The sequence below is a fragment of the Bombina bombina genome, chromosome 1 (assembly GCF_027579735.1).
Source record: "Bombina bombina isolate aBomBom1 chromosome 1, aBomBom1.pri, whole genome shotgun sequence".
Classification (NCBI taxonomy): domain Eukaryota; kingdom Metazoa; phylum Chordata; class Amphibia; order Anura; family Bombinatoridae; genus Bombina; species Bombina bombina.
This window is the reverse complement of record NC_069499.1, coordinates 1,432,523,350-1,432,546,125: the sequence shown is the minus strand read 5'-3', so window position 1 is coordinate 1,432,546,125 and position 22,776 is coordinate 1,432,523,350. Positions and strand designations below refer to the sequence as shown.

General features: G+C 38.0%; 1 protein-coding gene across 2 annotated transcripts in view; it reads left to right on the top strand.

Moving 5' to 3' along the window:
* ANXA9 (annexin A9) overlaps nucleotides 1-22,776 on the top strand; it is a 96,596-nt gene that overhangs the window by 51,113 nt on the left and 22,707 nt on the right. For both annotated transcript variants that reach the window (XM_053705487.1, XM_053705488.1), the window contains exon 4: nucleotides 21,118-21,206. In XM_053705487.1, the coding sequence (XP_053561462.1) occupies nucleotides 21,118-21,206 (89 nt within the window). The remainder of the gene's footprint in view (nucleotides 1-21,117; nucleotides 21,207-22,776) is intronic.

Genomic DNA, 22,776 nt, shown 5'->3' with positions numbered 1-22,776 from the left:
GCTTGTTCTATGAGGAGTTACCCCTAGGAGCAGCCTCTTTAATTTACTAATTTAAGCCTTGATTGCTTATTTTGGTTCTTGTTCTAAAGTTATTCTTCTTACGTCAAATATGTGCTTGAGAGTAAGGGAGGTGATGAGGAGCTTGATGCTTTAACCTTCATTAAAGTCTATAGGCTAGATTTAGAGTTCTGCGTTAGCCGTCAAAAGCAGCGTTAAGGGGTCCTAACGCTGCTTTTGGCTGGCCGCTGGTATTTAGAGTCAGGCATGAAAGGGTATAACGCTCAATTTCAAGCCTCGATTTTTCCATACCGCAGATCCCCTTACACCAATTGCGTATCCTATCTTTTCAATGGGATCTTCCTAACGCCGGTATTTAAAGTCTTGGCTGAAGGGAGCGGTAGACCCTCTACCGACAAGACTCCAGCCGCAAAAAAAAGTCAGTAGTTAAGAGCTTTCTGGGCTAATGCCAGTTTATAAAGCTCTTAACTACTGTGCTCTAAAGTACACTAACACCCATAAACTACCTATGTACCCCTAAACCGAGGTCCCCCCACATCACCGCCACTATAATAAAAAAATGTTACCCCTAATCTGCCGACCGCACACCGCCGCCACCTACATTATCCCTATGAACCCCTAATCTGCTGCCCCTAACATCGCTGACACCTACATAATATTTATTAACCCCTAATCTGCCCCCCCAACGTCGCCGCTACCTACCTACACTTATTAACCCCTAATCTGCCGACCAGATCTCGCCGCTACTCTAATAAATGTATTAACCCCTAAACCGCCGCACTCCCGCCTCACAACCCCTAGAATAAATAGTATTAACCCCTAATCTGCCCTCCCTAACATCGCCGCCACCTAACTTCAAGTATTAACCCCTAATCTACCGACCGGACCTCGCCGCTACTATAATAAATGTATTAACCCCTAAAGCTAAGTCTGACCCTAACCCTAACACCCCCCTAAGTTAAATATAATTTTAATCTAACGAAATAAATTAAATATTATTAACTAATGTCTTCCTATTTAAAGCTAAATACTTACCTGTAAAATAAACCCTAATCTAGCTACAATATAACGAATAATTATATTGTAGCTATTTTAGGGTTTATTTTTATTTTACAGGCAACTTTTTATTTATTTTAACTAGGTAAAATAGCTATTAAATAGTTATTAACTATTTAATAACTACCTAGTTAAAATAATTACTAAATGGGGGGCGGAGCCAACTGCCTAAGATGTCGGACGCTTGTTACAAGAGCTCCGGTTCTCGAGTCCGGCATTAGAGGTATAAATCTGGTACATCCTGAAACACCATCAATCTACTAAGGATCCTTATAAGATACCTTCATAATGCATCCTGCTAACCAAGTCCGGGCATCCATACTAAGTATTATCTCCTAATTTTAGCTTGTGACGCTATCACGGACATACAGTCTGCAAGAAAAACTGATAGCAGATGGATGACGGCCACTGTGAGATCTCCAGTTCATAATACTCATATGGTGAACTAATAATAATATCCAGCTCATTGAATTAACCTACTGCGGTAGCCCTAGAAGTTGTCTCAGCTGGGGTATTGCTTTCTATGAAAATGGCGGCGGTGGCGGAAGACTGGGAATCAATTGCATGGGACTGTATTGAGGCTTCCTTTCAGCTAATCAAAACGTGCCTGAGGCACACAGTTGTTCAGCCTATTCAAAGCCACATACCCGCCTCTCAGCTTAACCTGGTCAGCGGTACATACAAAATTGACAAAAGCATACAAGACACAGCCGATACCATGCGCAGGGCTGGAGCCGATGCAATATCTTGCACTACGCAGGTGATTCGACTAAATCAGACTCAGAAATGGAAGCTACTAAATAAGCGGAGACCCTGCTTCCCTTCTGGAATTAGGAACCTCGGCTTACCTGACGGCAATTGTGATCCTCCAGTGGCACTCGCACTCAGCCAATGGAACGATACAAGACTATCTTACCCATACACCCCGAAGGGGGCTCTGAAGGAATCCAAGAGCTACAGAAACAACGAGATGCCCCGCAGTTTGGCCGCACAACCAACTACAGCTAGCGAACTACATGACATGAAAGTAAAAATATGGGACGCATTGCAGCCGTTACCAGTATCCCTGCCGATGCCTTATCTCTTTTTGCCACCATGGATTCCGCTTATGAAAGACGCCACCATTTGCATTGTGGTCCCTGATCTCTGCAGCTTCCAGCTACCTAAAGCTGGCATAGGTTAGATTTAAGCAGAACGTAGACGGGGTATTGGATAATAAACTCCCCTTAGCTGTTTATGATCTGCCTCACATATAGGACATAGTTTGTCTTGCCTTTGTTATCCTAAGTATTGTGCACATATTATATAATGTATTGAACCCTTCTTATCTGTGTCTTCATATGACGAAGATTGACTCCGAGACTCGTGGACACAGACTCTGGAGCTGTTCTGCGATATCTGGCACTATAGAGTTATTCACCCAAAGACTCTGAACATGGACAATTGTCTAACCACGTGTAATTTCACAAAGTAGACTCCCAAAAAGTCCATCTGAATGGTTAACCCTTCCACAGCTAACAGACAAAGCTTTATTTAATCCTACCTGCTAAGCTTTACCTCATTTATTACCTAGGTAACTAATTTAGCCTATGCTGTAGAGTTTATTTTCTAATGACAACTGTCTTTTATTTTACCATGTAGTGGGCTAACTAAACTAACAGCAAATTTTGCTTTCTGAGATACTGGATAACGTACTAGATATAGACAGGTATCTCATCTCCATGTTTCACAAAGTAGATATCCAAAAAGTCCATCTGAATGATTAACCCCTCCAATATAAGCGCCCCACAGATGGCAAACAAAGCTTTATTTAATCCTATCTGCTAAGCTTTACCTCAGTTCCTACTCAGATAGCTAATTGAGCCTATGCTGGAGGTCTTATTTTCTACTGACAATTGTCTTTCATTTTACCATACAGTGGGCTAACTAAACTAATATTTGAGATACTGGATAACGTACTAGATATAGACAGGTATCTCATCTCCATGTTTCTTATATGCAAGTTTATTTACTGTCATTGGTTGCTTTATACATGTTAACTTGAGTCTTATATTATAGGGTGCCTAGAGGTTTTATTGATGTATGATAGTTATGCTTCTTACAATTTACCTTGTTTGTAACTATATGTTTTTTTTTTGTTTTTTTTTCTTTTAGAAATATACACCTCAGGTGCTAATATATAGGTTTAGCTCTCACTGTGGCTCTCAATATGGTTGTTTAATTAGTCATATTCATATCTCGCTTAGTCAGCTTTTTGGCATATTCTGTTATATTTAAACCTAACGTTGTGTTTACCTATTATAGCCATAAGTTCCTGGGTTAGATAACTGGAGTTTAACTTTACAGTGCATTGTTAGTTTCAACACACAGTACTGAGGGTTGGTATTTGGTCTGGAGATGTCCCCACCTTACAATCTTAGGCATTTAAGTTAGGGCGTCATATGCACATATTAAACCCAAGCTATATCAAAATCTAGGTTGTCATAATTTTCTCCCCCTTGATACTAAACATTTATGAACTTTCTGCTCCTGGATGGTGGGCCCACATTCGGGAGATGGAGCATCTCTGTTCTTAAGGAGGAGACATTCAATGGTTTAACTAATTATTTTCACATCTGCTTAACACTATTTCGCTTTAAACCTACATAACCTACTAATTACCCTATCATTTAGTACCGATTGAAGACCAGTTATGCTAAGGGCTGTTACATGTATTCTGCTCACCCCCCTCATTTACTAGACAGTACTACGACTATCATATACCCAGGTTTAGAGCTTAGAACATTACATTATCTACACCTCACTTCTCAAGGTTGGAGTATGTATGGTTGGCTTTTTGCAATGCCTTACTTAGTTTAATCTACTTTGCAAGCTGAACCTAGGCCGACATGTTAAAAGGGTGCAGGAGAGCGCTCATACTCCAGTAATTATACCATCTGTAAACCCTCCCTCGCATGTACAAATATTTGACATTTTTGGAAGATGACCAAGGACTTTATCTGCCTACCATATTCAACTCACCACCTCCTACCCCCCCCCCACCTTACCTAATAAACCTCCTCTACAAGGAGGGTTAAATGCGCGGTTTTTCTTGTTTATACCGCATTCTATCTACCTTTTTCATTAGCAAATCTTGCAGTTTACCATTTTATTTAACTTAGTTTCTCCTATATGCTTTGCAAGATTGTCTAGTATTTATATATTTTCATATAACCTTATGTTGCTACCTATACCCATCCTATCTAGCTTAGCATGCCTGACCAACACCATCCATTAGTTCAATTTATACTTTCAAACTCAAATGTTGGGTATAGGTGATATTCACTTGTTAATGTTAAGAAAATCTGAGGTTGAGTTAATTTTATTTTGCTATATGTGTAGTACTACAGTATGAGCATCTTGCAATGTTATGTATTACAAGGACTTTGTTGATTATTACCATCTGTTTTGCACTAGCTGTATCTGTAACAACTTTGTACTGCATCTATTTTTCAGCCTCAATAAAAATATTAAAAAAAAAAAAAAAATAATAATTACTAAATTACCTGTAAAATAAATCCTAACCTAAGTTACAATTAAACCTAACACTACACTATAATTAAATAAATTACCTACAATTACCTACAATTAAATAAACTAAACTAAATTACAAAAAAACCCCACTAAATTACAAAAAATAAAAAAAGATTACAAGAATTTTAAGCTAATTACACCTACCTAACAAAGCCCCCCAAAATAAAAAAATTACCCTACCCTAATCTAAATTACAAAAGTTAACAGCTGTATTACCAGCCCTTAAAAGGGCTTTTTGCGGGGCATGCCCCAAAGTAATCAGCTCTTTTGCCTGTAAAAAAAAACACAATACCACCCCCCAACATTACAACCCACCACCCACATACCCCTACTCTAACCCAAACCCCCCTTAAATAAACCTAACACTACCCCCCTGAAGATCTCCCTACCTTGAGTCGTGTTCACCCAGCCGGGCACCGATGGACCAAAAGAGGACATCCGGAGCAGCAGAAGTCTTCATCCTATCCGGGCAGAAGAGGACATCCGGACCGGCAGACATCTTCATTCAGCCAATCAGATTGAGCTTGCATTCTATTGGCTGATCGGAACAGCCAATAGAATGCGAGCTCAATCAGATTGGCTGATTGGATCAGCTAATCCGATTGAACTTGAATCTGATTGGCTGATTCAATCAGCCAATCAGATTTTCTTACCTTAATTCCGATTGGCTGATAGAATCCTATCAGCCAATCGGAATTCGAGGGACGCCATCTTGGATGACGTCACTTAAAGGAACCTTCATTCATCGGTAGTCGTCGGAAGGAAGAGGATGTTCTGCGCATCTTGAAGATGGAGCCGCTCCTCGTCGGATGGATGAAGATAGAAGATGCCACTTGGATGAAGATGTCTGCCGGTTTGCATGTCCTCTTCTGCCCGGATAGGATGAAGACTTCTGCCGCTCCGGATGTCCTCTTTTGGTGCCTCGGTGCCCGGCTGGGTGAACACGACTCAAAGTAGGGAGATCTTCAGGGGGGTAGTGTTAGGTTTATTTAAGTGGGGTTTGGGTTAGAGTAGGGGTATGTGGGTGGTGGGTTGTAATGTTGGGGGGTGGTATTGTGTTTTGTTTTACAGGCAAAAGAGCTGATTACTTTGGGGCATGCCCCGCAAAAAGCCCTTTTAAGGGCTGGTAATAGAGCTGTTAACTTTTGTAATTTAGATTAGGGTAGAGTAATTTTTTTATTTTGGGGGGCTTTGTTATTTTATTAGGGGGCTTAGAGTAGGTGTAATTAGCTTAAAATTCTTGTGATCTTTTTTTATTTTTTGTTTGTTTTTTTGTAATTTAGTTTAGTTTATTTAATTGTAGGTAATTGTAGGTAATTTATTTAATTTATTTAATTATAGTGTAGTTTAATTGTAACTTCAGTTAGGATTTATTTTACGGGTAATTTAGTAATTATTTTAACTAGGTAGTTAAAATAAAAATAAACCCTAAAATAGCTACAATATAATTATTTGTTATATTGTAGATAGTTTAGGGTTTATTTTACAGGTAAGTATTTAGCTTTAAATAGGAAGACTTTAGTTAATAATCTTTAATTTATTTCGTTAGATTAAAATTATATTTAATTTAGGGGGGTGTTAGGGTTAGACTTAGCTTTAGGGGTTAATACATTTATTATAGTAGCGGCGAGGTCCGGTCGGTAGATTAGGGGTTAATACTTGAAATTAGGTGGCGGCGATGTTAGGGAGGGCAGATTAGGGGTTAATACTATTTATTCTAAGGTTTGCGAGGCAGGAGTGCGGCGGTTTAGGGCATTTATTATAGTGGCGGCGAGGTCCGGTCAGCAGATTAGGGCTTAATAAGTGTAGGTAAGGTAGCGGCGACGTTGGGGGGGGCAGATTAGGGGTTAATAAATATAATATAGGGGTCGGCGATGTTGGGGGCAGCAGATTAGGGGTACATAGGGATAATGTAGGTTGCGGCGGGGTCCAGAGCGGCAGATTAGGGGTTAATTGTGTAATGCAGGTGTCAGCGATGTCGGGGGCAGCAGATTAGGGGTTAATAAGTGTAAGGTTAGGGGTGTTTAGACTCAGGGTTCATGTTAGGGTGTTAGGTGCAGACTTAGAAAGTGTTTCCCCATAGGAAACAATGGGGCTGCGTTGGGAGCTGAACGCTGCTTTTTTTCAGGTGTTAGGTTTTTTTTCATCCCAAACTGCCCCATTGTTTCCTATGGGGGAATCGTGCACGAGCACGTTTTAGTTGCTTACCGCTACCGTAAGCAACCCTGGTATTGAGGGTTGAAGTGGCAGTACATTAGGCTCAACGCACCCTTTTTGGAGCCTAACGCAGCCCTTCAGACAACTCTAAATACCAGCGTTGTCTTAAGGGTGTGCTGGGAAAAAAAGCAGCGTTAGCTACGCGGGTCTTTACCGACAAAACTCTAAATCTAGCCGTATAAGAGCACAAAAAAAAATGCTTTATGTTAGCTCTATTTTATTATTGCTCTATTGCTTCCATATAATCCTGGGTTTAACCCCTGCAAAGGGATGAAACATAATTAAAGTCAGTTTCAGAGCAGCAATACACTTTTGGGAGCAAACTAAACACATCTGGTGAGCCAATGACAAAAGACTAATGTGTGTAGTTGCCAATCAACAGTTCCCTGTAGTGCATTGCTGTAGCTGAGCATATGTACATATACAGGAACACCAGAGCTATTTTGAAATATATATGTATTAAAACAAAGACATAAAAACAGACCAACAATCACAGGGACAAAAATCCTAAGCAAAAAACAGACCAGCAATCACAGGGACATAGATCCTAAGCATGAAAAAAAACCATCTAGCTCACAGTTCACACACCTTTGTAACATATACGGTGCAGATAACCATTAAGAAGCAGGGGTGTTTAAGCTTAGAAGTCTAGTTCTTAAGTGAAATGAAAGTCCTCTAATTACATCAGATGTACGTTTCACCGGAATACATCAGCTTTTTTAATAAACATTTTATTTGGATTGCAGATCCTACCTCTTGGTCTATATTCTTATTTGTTTTATACACATTTTATGCTTTGTTTTGTTTGAAACCAGGATTATATTACACTACATTATGGTGCATGATATTTCAATTTTGTACAATAAATTAATCACAAAAAAAGCAAAGTTCTATCTAATTTTGCTATTTCTTTTTGTTTTGTTTTAATTTGTTAAGCTTGTTTCTTGCACCCACTAACTAATGTCTTATATATTTTGTATGTTTGTCATATAGTTGCAAGATGGAAAATATGTGTTGAAGTCTGATGTATTGGTCTCTTTGGTTTGAATTCTATACTTAGAAAGAGATTGGCTTACTACATACAAAATAAGTTGGAATCTCAATGTCAATAGAAGGCAATCTTAGGCCCAAATAGTCTATTTGAGGTGTACTTTATCATGTTAAGATAACTAACACAATGGCGATCTCCTGTTTCTTGCCTTCCCAGTTGGTAGAGTGTCATTATATGTTATGTAAAATTATTATTATTATTTCTAAAGGTATTTGTACCTGCAAAGATGTGACATTTATCTTTGCAAGTAGAAAACCTAACACAAAAAAATGTTTTAAAACTACAAGTTCAGCAAAACTTTCTTCATAATCAGTATATATGAAGATTTCCCTAATGACAGGTATGTCCTCATCCTGAGGAATACATACATAAAGGTATTAAACATAATTACACACATAGGTATCCTTCAACTTCATTTTTTTGTAGTTGTTACAAAAAATACATACTGAAAAAAATAGGTATAAGTAATATATTGCAGGACAATATCAAAATCTACTGCTTGGGTTTCTCATTTAGGCAACTAGGTAACCTATTCCAGAAACTATAGGAATGCTGGTTTGGTCGGTAGTTGCATAGGTTGTTTGCTGAGGTCTGGAGCTCAGGAGTAGAGTGAGCACATGTGTACAATATAGATACTACTGAAGGGGTCTAAGACAATACATATTCTTATGTGGGTGTGACTAGAAACAAGGTGGTATGAAACAACATGCAAACCTGGACCTGATAAACTGCAGGATATGCAAATAAAAAGATGAAGCAGGAAGGAACTTTACAAATAAATGGTCTATACAGATTAGTTATTGAATAGTTGCAAGACATTGGTCAGAAAGACATTAGCTAAACCAATCTGTTTACAGAAACCTACTGGAGAACAAAGAATTGGGCAGCAAGGTACTGGGTTGCAAGACACCTGTCTGTAAGGCAAATGGACAATGCAGGTCACTAGACTGTCTAGAGGTTACTGGTAAACAGGGTATTTGGCACCAAGTTACTGGATTGCAGGTAACCAGGCAGCAGGATGCTAGGCCTTAAAATACTAGGCCACGAGATAAGCAACCAGAAACAGAACTCTAGGTAACGATCTTCTTACAGGGATAGGAAACCCCAAAATGTCCTTAGGATTCAGACAGAGTATATAATTTAAAAAAAAGTTTCCAATTTACTTCTATTATCAAATTGACTTCATTCCCATGGTATTCTTCATTTAAGAGATACCTAGGTAGGCATCTGGAGCACTACACAGCAGGAAATAGAGATAACTATACTGAAAAAACCTAATCACTGAAGGGGGCGCTCAAGATGCAGTATAATCAATAATCTAGAACAAAAGTATATATGATGGGGCAATGTTAAGCTATCATAGATGAGTATATACACAATAAAGGCAGAAAACAGTAAATTCTTAGATACTGTAGTGAAAATACACTTGCAATTGTGAAAAATTAGACAGTCCTTTATACGTTCTTCAAAGGATAACGATTGCTGTAGCGGCTGCCTCCTCCTCACTGGATGGTCCAGGTGGTACTATATAAGATAAAACAGAATGGAGGGGCGCCTCATGTGTGGTATCATCTATTAATTAACAACGAGTCACAGAACTATTGCCAAATGGGTACTCACAAATTTGGAGAGCACACTTATGTGCTGGTAGGGGCGGGCATGCCTGATGAAACGGTCTGTGAACCGTGAAACGCGTTGCATGATTGGGTGATTATTGGACACCCTGTTATCCACTCTCATCAGCAATCATTGTGCTGTTGTTTTTAAACTTTTATGCTTTTTTAAATAAATTTGGATATATCTTTTATCCTTTGAGTGGATTCATTTCTACCCACCATCTGCCATTGTTCACCTATGAGAGACCAGCCCAGCACCTGAGGGAACACATTATCATACAAATATCAAGATACCTAGAGTTTGGGTGAGCTGCCACACCTCTACCAATCTGCAGCCTGCTTCTACAAGCACATTGGTGTGCTCTGGGAATATGTGAGTACCCTCCACATTAAGGAATCTGTTGTGGTTGTACCATTAATAGTCTGCACATGTGGTGCCCGTATTTCTTGTCTCCCTTATAGCACCACCATCTTACGCCAAGAGCGCCTTCAAGTGGGTGAGCTGTCACACCTTTCTAATTCTGCAGCCCGCCCCTACCAGCACATAAGTGTGCTCTCCAAATTTGTGAGTACCCATTTGGCAATAGTTCTGTGACTCGTTGTTAATTAATAGATGATACCACACATGAGGCGCCCCTCCATTCTGTTTTATCTTATACAGCAGGAAATAGTGCTGTCATCTAGTTCTCTTGCAAATGGATAACATTCCTGCAAAACTGCTGCCATATACTGTATTTGTATAGAACAAAAGTAGCAGACGCACCACAAAGTCCTTATGCAGAGGTTCTCTTTATTGTCACAAACTGGGAGCCAGGAAAGCAGAACAACGTTTCGGGCTACAAACCCTTATTCATGTTCATAACTTGTACATCACACATAATCACCTTAAATACCTACAACCAGGTAATTTAGGTATTTAAGGTGATTATGTGTGATGTACAAGTTATGAACATGAATAAGGGTTTGTAGCCCGAAACGTTGTTCTGCTTTCCTGGCTCCCAGTTTGTGACAATAAAGAGAACCTTTGTTCTATATTACTTTGAGGATTTTTGCAGTAATCCTACTGCAGTATGCACCCTATCAAGGATTGAAGTGCTGGATTTCTGAATTGCTTCTACCTATTTCCTACTGCTGTTTATCCGTGCACCTATCCCAACAAATGGAGGACTCACAAGATACTCTGGGAGCTCAGGTATTTGCATATACAGATGTTGAAGCAGCCAGAATTACCACTCTTGTAAGGGGCTCAAGGGACTTTCTTAGGACCCCCCAGACTGAAGTTAACATGAGTAACTATGAGAGACTGGTAAAAAGGAATATGACATATCAACTGCATGCATCCACCCTAGCTGAATACTATAGGATCAAGCGGATCCCTAGGGGGCTAAGGATGAATACAAGACCAACGTTACTTGCAAACAATAAAGAATATTGTACTAAGTTTGAGCATATTCTTAACAAATGCTCCTTAGACATCATTGTACTTACAGTTGAGTTTCTAGAGAAAGCCATAGATGCACAGGCTGATGAGATTAAGGAAGTCGAGTTAAGCTTGAAACAGAGTGCAGGCGATCTGGATGTCGATAAAGCTCTGAAAGAAATAAATGCAAAAATTAATGAGATGAAGAAGGAGCTTGAAAATAAAAAGAGGGTCAAATTTAGTCGTGACGAGCATGATTATCTGACCGGAGCAGTTTACCGGTGGACCCGGGACCCAACCGGAAGTATGAGGAATACTACTTCCGGTAACGCACGCCGACGGGAATGGAGAGCCCAGAAGGAGGTGAACAGCTCCGATATGACCACCGAGTCCTCGTCGGGGGAATCAGACGCCGGAGGAGACGTGGCGGCAGGAAACATAGCCGCAATCCCGGCAAACAGCAAGCCAGCCCGAGTCACTCAGAGGAAGACCCGTCAGGGGAAGAGACTTTAGTTATCAACATTTCTGACACTGTGCTTACTGAAGATCAAAGTAAGGTATTGGAAAAGGGACTATCCTTCTGTAAACAAGAGAGATGTAACTGGTTTAAATTAGAACAGGACCTGTACAAATTTAACAGAAGTTTAAAGCTAAAATCCTTTTTTTCCAACACAGATAGCAGAGAAATGTTTAGTAAGCAAGTGAAGGGAATTGATGACATGCTAACTATTAAGAATCTTGGATTGAGAAATAAAAGTGGTTTTGTTCCAACAGCATATGACCCGAGTATTGATGTATATATGAAATTAATAAAACGTGATTTAGATGTTTTAAAGAAAAAACAACTAAAGGAAAAATTTATACCTAACATGTCTAAAAAAGATAATGTGGCTCTAAAAACACTGATTGATAACAAGGGGTTAATTTGTAAACAGGCCGACAAAGGCGGAGCCACTGTGATCATGGAGAGAGATTATTATGTGAATGAAATAAAAGGTCAGCTGGCTAAAACTGATGTGTATATGCCTTTAACATATGATCCCTCTTCCAAGATCCAGTGTGATATAAAAAAATGTGTTGAGCGAGCTTACTTGAATGGTTTGATTGACAGCGAAACAAGGAAATTTCTGATTAAAAATGAGTTTATTGCTCCAGTATTATACACACTGCCCAAGGTTCATAAAAACCTTGGGGCCCCACCAGGACGCCCCATTGTAGCTGGCACTGATTCTATCTGCACAAACATATCCATTTACCTGGATAAGCTTTTGAGACCTTTTGTGTCACAAGCAATGTCATATATCAAAGATACAGATGATTTTCTATCTAAAATTGAGAACTTACCAGGTAATATGGATAAATGTATTCTATATAGTCTTGATATTGTGAGTCTGTACACTGCTATACCCCACACTAGTGGATTAGATTCTATTAAGTTAATGATGGCTAGAAGTAATAAATTTACAGTTATGCAGCAGCAGTTTATTATTGAATTAATGGAGATTGTGTTATACTGTAATTACTTCCTGTTTGAAGATTCTTATTTTGTACAGAAGCAGGGTACTGCTATGGGGTCCAACGTCGCCCCTACCTATGCCAACATTTTTATGAGTGTATTCGAGGAAAAGTTTGTCTATGAGAACAATCTATTTCATCTGTGTGGCGCCACCTGGTGGCGCTACATAGATGACATATTTGGCATTTGGTGGGGTGACGTTGGCTCCCTTCAGCAGTTTGTTACAGATCTCAATATGGCTTCTAGATGTATTAAGTTTACCCTATCTTGGAGTGAAGAATCAATTAATTTTTTGGACACTAAAGTCTATAAGGATGGTTCTTGTCTAAAGACAGATTTATATAGGAAACAAACAGACAGGAATAGCCTTCTACACTTTTCTAGTGCCCATGCCCCTTCTTTAATTCAGTCATTACCATATAGTCAAATGCTTAGGGTTAAACGTATTGTTAAAGATGAAAAATTGGCCCTGCAAAGGTTAGAAGAAATGGGTGTAAGATTTATTAAGCGTGGGTATGCTTATGATATGATACAGACAATTTTGAGAAAAGTTTTACAGACACCAAAGAATAGGGTCAATATGACAGATGTCAAAAAGAAAAAGGACCCTAATAGTTTGGTTTTTGTCTCAGAATACAGTGCTAACAGTGCAGCAATACAAAAAATTGTTCGTAAACATTGGAATGTTTTGAAAGAATGTAATCCAGAGGTTGCAGCATTCCAACAGCCTCCTATGCCAGCCTACACTAGATTACCCAGTTTTAGGGATAAATTAATCAAAGCTGATGTTGGGTCAAATAAGAAATCTAAACAAGGTTTTATTACATCAGAAAATAATGGTTGCTTCCCTTGCCTGAATTGTTCAAATTGCAACAATATGATAAAAGGTGACCTTTTTATACATCCCCAAACGGGTCAGAAATTCAGGATTAGGGGCTACTTTAATTGTAATGCAAACTTTGTAATATACCTAATTAAGTGTCCGTGTGGGTTAATTTATATAGGTGAAACGACCCAGCGGGTCAGAGATAGAATTATACAGCATAAATCCAACATAAGGACCAATAATTTAAATGCACCTGTAGCTTATCATTTTTTGAGCTGCAACCACACAATTGCACAACTGCGCTTTCAAATTATAGATTTTGTACAAAGCCCTAGGCGTGGTGGTAATAGAGAATTATTGTTACAAAAACGTGAGGCTTTCTGGATTAATAAGTTAAACACATTGGCTCCCAATGGAATGAATAGAGAATTGGATTTGAGTGTGTTCCTTTAAGAGGTGTAATAATACTAAGAGTTATGTGATAATCCTTGTTTCTCTGGCTCTTTGAATTCTGTGTATAATATCTTGCTATGACATCTGTTAAATGCATTTTAACTTTGTATTTTTTAAAAAAAAGAAATGTTTTTAAATAAATATGGTGAAAAACATGTATTTTCAGGTATAAACCACTAGAGGTCATTATGACAGGCCTTCTTTTTGCCTTGTAAATGGTTAAATTAAAAAGGTGTGGTTTTACCTGGTTGTAGGTATTTAAGGTGATTATGTGTGATGTACAAGTTATGAACATGAATAAGGGTTTGTAGCCCGAAACGTTGTTCTGCTTTCCTGGCTCCCAGTTTGTGACAATAAAGAGAACCTCTGCATAAGGACTTTGTGGTGCGTCTGCTACTTTTGTTCTATATTACTTTGAGGATTTTTGCAGTAATCCTACTGCAGTATGCACCCTATCAAGGATTGAAGTGCTGGATTTCTGAATTGCTTCTATATATTGTATTTGTATTATTATATATGCATGAAATAAGCAGTCTGTCTTTTATATGTGCAATCAATTTTTTTAGAAGCACTTGCAGTATAGCAATAATGCTAGGCTAAATTATTCATGTTATCTAAATATTTGTTTTCAGTATTCTAAACTGGGTGTATGCTAGACAGCTAATCTACTATTGTTTGGCTAAACGTTTGCAATGTAAAGCATAGTTATATCCCTTTTATAGTCTGGTTCATTTATATGAAAAAGTAGGAGTAAAGGAACATCAAACAATAAAGAAATGCTAGATATAATGAAGTATTCAATAATATGTCGATTTTTACAATTATATTAGTTGTTTAAATAGAAATAAGTGTAAATTTGTATTATGTAAAGTACTTTACTTGCTATAAAGTAATGTGTCATGTTGAAATGTAGGATTCCCTTATCTCTTCTGCTGAGGACAAATAGGGACAAGTAAAGTGTGCAAACAATGACTGTTAAACTAATCTTATTTATCGGGGTTTACAGTCCCATTAACATTGCTATATCCCAAACAGTTATCATTTGCAAAGTTTGCCTGTCGTAACAGAAGAGATTAGATAAGGAAAAACCTAGCCAACCAAGAAAGAAACAAACAATGGCACTACTATAGTTGTTGCCCTTTTACATTTAAGTATAGTAAGCCTACAACGTGGGCTAAAATATATACACGTGAAAATCGAATAGGTCGGGTGCTGTACACTAACAGAAATGCTACGCAAGAAAAGATTCAGTCCAGGACTGAAAAGGAGTGTACATACATAGCACTCAACAACTGAGTGTATTAGGTTCTAGATGATACTAGCACGAGTAAGAAATGGTGTGAATGTCTGGTTCAAATGGTTAAAACTTAACCTTTATTGTTTAAAATTTAAAATCAATATAACACTAACAAGACCCTAAATATTAAAATAGCTATAGCAAAAGGATGCTCTCCTGAGATGTACCACATACATCACTATATCTGTATACCTGTGTTTTCTGTCTAAAACCCTGACACCGCGACTGTGTTTTTAATATTTAGGGTCTTGTTAGTGTTATATTGATTTTAAATTTTAAACAATAAAGGTTAAGTTTTAACCATTTGAACCAGACATTCACACCATTTCTTACTCGTGCTAGTATCATCTAGAACCTAATACACTCAGTTGTTGAGTGCTATGTATGTACACTCCTTTTCAGTCCTGGACTGAATCTTTTCTTGTGAAGGAAAAACCTAGGTTTTTACATGTTAGCATCCATTCCGTTATATAAAGTCTGACGAATTTAAAGCCCAATATTCTCAGAGTTAGATTGCAGGAAAAGGGGCAAAATAAACAATGGAAGTATATTGAACATTTTATAATACAATCTCAAATTGTTTAATGTCCATTTTAGAAAGGTGCTACAGTCATGTTTATGTATGTAGTTTTTCAGTAAGATAGAGCAATAGAAACATAAAGGAGAAAGATTAGATGTCGTCAGCATAGAAGTGTTATTGGAACTCAAACTAACATATATTTCTGAGTGGTAGATGTATTGGTGGAGAATTAGAAATGTATTGAGCCCTGGGGTCTCTTCCAGGAAGAATATCAGAAGATTTACTAATAAAATAGATTATGAGTTGATGGCTAGGAAGTAAAAGCCATGAAAAAGCTCTCTTCTGGACTCCAAGAAAAGTGAAGAAATTTCAATAGGTGGATATGGTAAATACTGCATAAATGTCTAAAGGAGTACACAGAGAGAAGCTGTCTTATGTGTTTTTTTATATCAGTAACTACAGGGGTTAAGTCCTACAAAAAAAGTGTGGGAACTCCCTAAGACTTCCACCCCCTCACAATTATTATTTTATACATACATACATACACACACTCACACACACTGTATTTATATGTATCTAATCTATTCATCTTGGTTAATGAAAGCATATTAAAACCAATGAATGGTTGAATGGTTGCTTTTGGGTCTGAGACTCTTCCTCTATCACCAAGTCTCTCCCACTTATGGTGCAACAGTCCTATGTCTGCTAAGGGGAGCTAAATAACCCCAGAGCAAGCCACACCGGAATGTTAGCACCATGTGTTCCACACAGTGCAAGGTGATCACACAGCAGGACAGTTGACAGGCTTGCATTTAGTGTATTGTAGGAAGTGTTACTGCCTATTACTAGAGGATCTCACTATCCCTCTAACCAGACTGTGCTCCAGCTCCTTCCACCAGCAGCAGCAATGTTTACTGAAGTGTTACGGTTCTCAGTCCAGGGGGAACTTAGTTCCACCTGCAAAAATAGTGCAGGAACTCCGTTCCCATGCGTTCCCACCCGACTTGACCCCTGAGTAACTATATATATATATATCAATCCAAAATTACCAGCACTCGCTATTCATTTCCAACGTTAGGGTGCTCCCAAATTATTAACATGCATTGGTGGTTCAAGTGAACAGAGGCAATCGCAGTGTATCAAAGTTGTGCTTTATTTATCTCATGTGAGTAAACGTTTTCGGGCTGTGATGCCCGTCATCAGACTCCTGAAATGACAAACAGTGCAGAGTGCACTTACCTGACAGAGGCTAAATAGCCCACGAGCTGTCCTGGACGCCACCGGCCCCTCCGCTGCCGCACCGGAAACCCGGAAGTGACGCCTAGGCGTCTGACGTCATCACGTTGGTTCCAGTAGCGCCCCGACTGCTCCTGTAAGGCAGTATAAACAATTGTGAAATAAATGACAAGTATTACAATGGTGCTTATAAACAACAATACATTATTCAGATACCATATGGTAATAGTGGCCAAATGTGTGGGGATAAGTGTATAAGTGTGTATCTTTAGTGAATCGTGTAGTAGAGAAGTACTTATTATTTAAAATAAGAGCACTATTTTATATTAAAAACAACAGACTACAGGGGGACATATTTTGGCTAGGTATATCCAATATATTCCTATTTAGCCAATATAGTTTATATTTAAGGCTTGGAAAATATATCTGTGCATATGTTGTAACTTATATGTGGGGAACAAGGACACTTTTGCCACATAGATGGTACAATAACTAGGTTCTCCTCTAGTATCAGGATATAATAGGGATATGGGGAGATGATGTTATCTACATTAAATAGTGGAATTTAATTCCTCAAATTGATAATAGAGGCAATCAGACAAATAGGAACTGTTGGCCAATTATTATTAAAAAATTGGAATAGAGGTGGCCAAATCATAGGTAGCTACGCCAGTCAAGGTGAGTGTTCAGGCCACCTGGTGTTAGAGTACCCAGTTCGAAGGTCCATTTAGCTTCGAGTTGTAACAATCTTCGCTAATGTGGCATGGAACAGAAGAAGAGCTACTTACATGGTTTAATCAACTCAACCAAATATCCACATACATCAAGTTCAAAATGAATCATAGTACCACAGCAATAGATTTTTTTGGATCTACATCTATACAAAGAGGAAGATCACTTACAGTCCATGCTATACAAAAAAGATACGGACAGAAATTCTTTATTGCATTATACCAGCTACCATACCCCTGCCTTAAAAAAGGCCTTGCCAAAATCCCAACTAATGAGAGTCATTAGGAACAATACACAGCAAAGGAATGTGGATACACAACTGGGGGAAATGAAAGAACGCTTCATTCAACGAGGATATCCAGAGACACAGCTCAAAAGAATTGAACAAGACCTTAGGTTGGAAGATGGGATTGATAGAAAAGAAGTGATAAAACCAAGAATGACCTTCACAACAACCTATACTCAGGACAAACGGGGTTTGGTGACCAGTCTACAAAAAAACTGGGACATTCTGAGTACAGATACTACACTTCCCTTTAGACATCTAGCACCACCTAGGGTAGGCTACAAAAGGGCTAAGTCTCTCAAAGACTACCTGGTACACACAGACCCAGTATATAACTATGAAAAGAAAACCTGGCTTCATAAAAACAAAAAACGGGTTGTTTCAGGTGTCTTGGGTGTACTACCTGCAGTGCATTAATAACGGGAGCCTACTTCTCACACCCCTACAAGAAGAAAAAATATTATCACACCGGATGACATGTACCACTACACATGTAGTTTATCTTCTGCATTGTGTCTGTGGCATATTCTATGTAGGGAAGATGGAGGAAGACCTACGTACAAGAATGGCTAATCACAGGTCATCAATACGCATAGCCATAGACAAGGGGACATCGGAGCAACCGGTTGCTTGTCACTTTGCACAGACAGGACACACTGTTAAAGACCTGAAATACACTCTCATTGACCATGTACCCCCCTCCCCTAGAGGAGGTGACAGGGGGCGAAGATTGTTACAACTCGAAGCTAAATGGACCTTCGAACTGGGTACTCTAACACCAGGTGGCCTGAACACTCACCTTGTCTGGCGTAGCTACCTATGATTTGGCCACCTCTATTCCAATTTTTTAATAATAATTGCCCAACAGTTCCTATTTGTCTGATTGCCTCTATTATCAATTTGAGGAATTAAATTCCACTATTTAATGTAGATAACATCATCTCCCCATATCCCTATTATATCCTGATACAAGAGAAGAACCTAGTTATTGTACCATCTATGTGGCAAAAGTGTCCTTGTTCCCCACATATAAGTTACAACATATGCACAGATATATTTTCCAAGCCCTAAATACAAACTATATTTGCTAAATAGGAATATATTGGATATACCTAGCCAAAATATGTCCCCCTGTAGTCTGTTGTTTTTAATATAAAATAGTACTCTTATTTTAAATAATAAGTACTTCTCTACTACACGATTCACTAAAGATACACACTTATACACTTATCCCCACACATTTGGCCACTATTACCACATGGTATCTGAATAATGTATTGTGGTTTATAAGCACCATTGTAATACTTGTCATTTATTTCACAATTGTTTATACTGCCTTAGAGGAGCTGTCCGGGCGCTACTGGAACCAACGTGATGACGTCAGACGCCTAGGCGTCACTTCCGGGTTTCCGGTGCGGCAGCGGAGGGGCCGGTGGCGTCCAGTACAGCTCGTGGGCTATTTAGCCTCTGTCAGGTAAGTGCACTCTGCACTGTTTGTCATTTCAGGAGTCTGATGACGGGCATCACAGCCCGAAAACGTTTACTCACATGAGATAAATAAAGCACAACTTTGATACACGGCGAGTGCCTCTGTTCACTTGAACCACCAATGCATATATATATATATATACAGTATATATTACGTATGTGTATTTGTAGAATATATCTGAAATAAAAGGGACATTGTATTAAAACAGGTTTACGGTTAAAGGGACAGTAAAGCCATAATTAGACATGCATGATTTAGACAGAGCATACCATTTTAAACAACTTTCCAATTTACTTATATTATTTAATTTGCTTCCTTCTCTTATTATCCTTTGCTGAAAGTTTAATCTAGGTAAGCTCAGGAGCAGCAAAGAACTTAGGTTCTAGCTGCTGATTGGTGGCTGCATATATATATATATATATATATATATATATACAGATTGACATAAGCTCACACATGTGTACAGTTGCAAACCAGTAGTGCATAGCTGCTCCTTCAACAAATGATACCAGGAGAATGAAACAAATTAGATAATAGAAGTAAATTAGAAAGTTGTTTAAAATTGTATTCTCTATCTGAATCATGCAAGAAAAAAATTGATTTTCATGTCCCTTTAAGGTTTTCCCTATTACTTGTTATAGAAGTAGCAGAAAATAAAGTGTGTGAGAAATTGTTTCTTTAAGTTTATTTTTTTATATGAAATAGATGTTTTTGATCATTAAAGCCTCCATCAACTGTTTCCAGAGCATGTTTATTTAAATGAGCTGAGCCTGCAGATATAGCAGACCTCCTAATCTTATCTCTCTGTACTCTTATCATCCTGTCTTTACAGGATAGAGCTCAGATTTAGAGACTGTCCCTCTGAAATAGGGACAGTTGGGAGGTCTTAAAGGGACAGTATCATTTTCATATAATTGCATGTAATAATAGACACTACTCTAAGAATAATATGCACAGATGATGATCTAAAAATCCAGCATATAACCTATAAAAAACTTAATTTAATAGCCCGCAATTTAGCACTGTTAATGGGGTTAGAGGGGACACCCACTAAAAGGGTCTGAGAGCAGACCTCCCCCCCTCCCCTGTATATTAAAAGACCCATTATACAAACTGAAGAAATCTGAAGTCTATATAGTCTATATACATTAGTATACAGTACATCTGAAATTTTAGGGCTTGGTTAGGAGTCTGAAAATCAGCACAATGTTATTTAAAAATAATCAAAACTATACAACACTCCCACATGGGCTTTATAAATGAATCATCTACAAAACATTTGTGCAAAGAAAAATATTGTAGCTTCTGTATTTAAAAAGCGAATACAATTAAAAATTGATCTTCATATTATCCTCAGGCTAATCTTTGATTTAGTATTTAATATCCATTAAAGTGAATGCTTAATAAGGGGGCACACAGTAAATTTAGCAGTAAAACCTGCAGATTATCTGAGCTATGTTAACTCTTTAAGAACAAAAGTTTTAAAGTTTTGCTATGTTCCTATTAAGGCCATACAATTAATAGCAATACAAGGTTTCTTCCTTGACAAATAGAAAGCAAATATTTAAAGTAAGAGCTGGAATTTTACATAATATTATGTCAAGAATTGTAGGTGTCTTATTTATATTCAAGCTTGTGATTTAGGCAAAATGATGTTGTTGTTTGCATAAATAAAATATTAACACATCAGTGGGCTTGGGAAAAAGAAATAAAAAACACAATATTCATAGATATATGTAAATGTATTTCCAAGTGTAATTCCGTTCTTCCTATGTTCAGTAAATGTCTTTCCTTTCTCTCAAAATTCCCAGGTAACCAGACTATTATTGACATTGTAACAGGAATAAACAATGACCAGAGACAGGAAGTTGTGAAATTGTACAAGGAATTATTTCAGCAGGTACAGTCCAGAATAAATTCATTATTACAGTGGTTGGTAATCTTCTGTGTCTAGAATTTAAAGGAATATTAAATAGACAATTTATAAGAATGTTGTAGCCTGAAACAAGTCTGTAACAAGTATATGTAAATAGATAGATAGATAGATAGATAGTTATTGTACTAGGGATTCTTTATATAGGGTTGCATGCTTTACCACAATATGATGGTCTAATTAATTAATATTTCAAGGGACAAGGAAATCAAAATTAAACTTTTTTATAATTCAGATTACAGCTAGATTACGAGTTTGGCGTTATGAGTGAAAAAGCATCGTTATGCTTCATAACGCTGCTTTTTCCCTAACGCCGCTATTACAAGTCTTGTAGGTATAGGTGTACCGCACACCTTTTTGGCCGTCACGCAACGTCAGTACCGCACTTTTTAAAAAGTCCTTTTTCAATAGGACTTCCATAGCGCCGGTATTACAAGTTTGCCTGGGAGGCAAAACAGTGAGCGGTACAAGATCTGTACCGCCATCTAAAGTCAGTAGTTACGAGTTTTACGTTACAAAGCTGTAGCATAAAAATCATAACCAAAGTGTTATAAAGTACACTAACACCCATAAACTACCTATTAACCCCTAAACCGAGGCCCTCCCGCATCTCAAACACTATAATAAAATAATTAACCCCTAATCTGCCACTCCGGACATCGCCGGCACTTAAAAAATCTATTAACCCTATTCCGCCGCTCCCTGACATTGTCGCCACTATAATAAACCTATTAACCCCTAAACCGCCGCCCTCCGCATCGCAAACACAATTTAAATATTATAAACCCCTAATCTGCCGTCCGTCCACACCGCTGCTATAATAAACCAATTAACCCCTAAACCGCCGCCCTCCCGCATCACTACATAAATATATTAACCCCTAAACCTAACCCTAACGTAACCCTAAGCCTAAGTCTGACCCTAACCCTAACGTAACCCTAACCCTAACACCCCCTAACTTAAATATAATTAAAATAAATAAATAAAATCTAAATAAAACTTACAATTATTACCTAAATAACCTATTTAAAACTAAATACATACTTACCTGTAAAATAAAACCTAAGATAGCTACAGTATAACTAATAGTTAATTGTAGCTAGCTTAGGTTTTATTTTTATTTCACAGTTAAGTTTTTATTTATTTTAACTAGGTAGACTAGTTAGTAAATAGTTATTAACTATTTACTAACTACCTAGTAAAAATAAATACAAAGTTACCTGTAAAATAAAACCTAACCTGCCTTACACTGCATTGCCCCAAATAAATCAACTCTTTTACCTGTAAAAAAAAATACCAACAACCCCTCATCAGTAAAACCCACCACCCACACAACCAACCCCCCAAATAAATTCTATTTTAGCTCTTTTACGGTACCCAAACCCTACTTTAAAAATAAAACCCACCCAATAAATCCTTAAAAAACCTAACACTAACCCCCGACGATCCATTTACAGTTTTCGAAGACCGGACATTGATCCTCATCCAGGCGGCAGAAGTCTTCATCCAAGCGGGCAGAAGTCCTCATCGAAGCCGG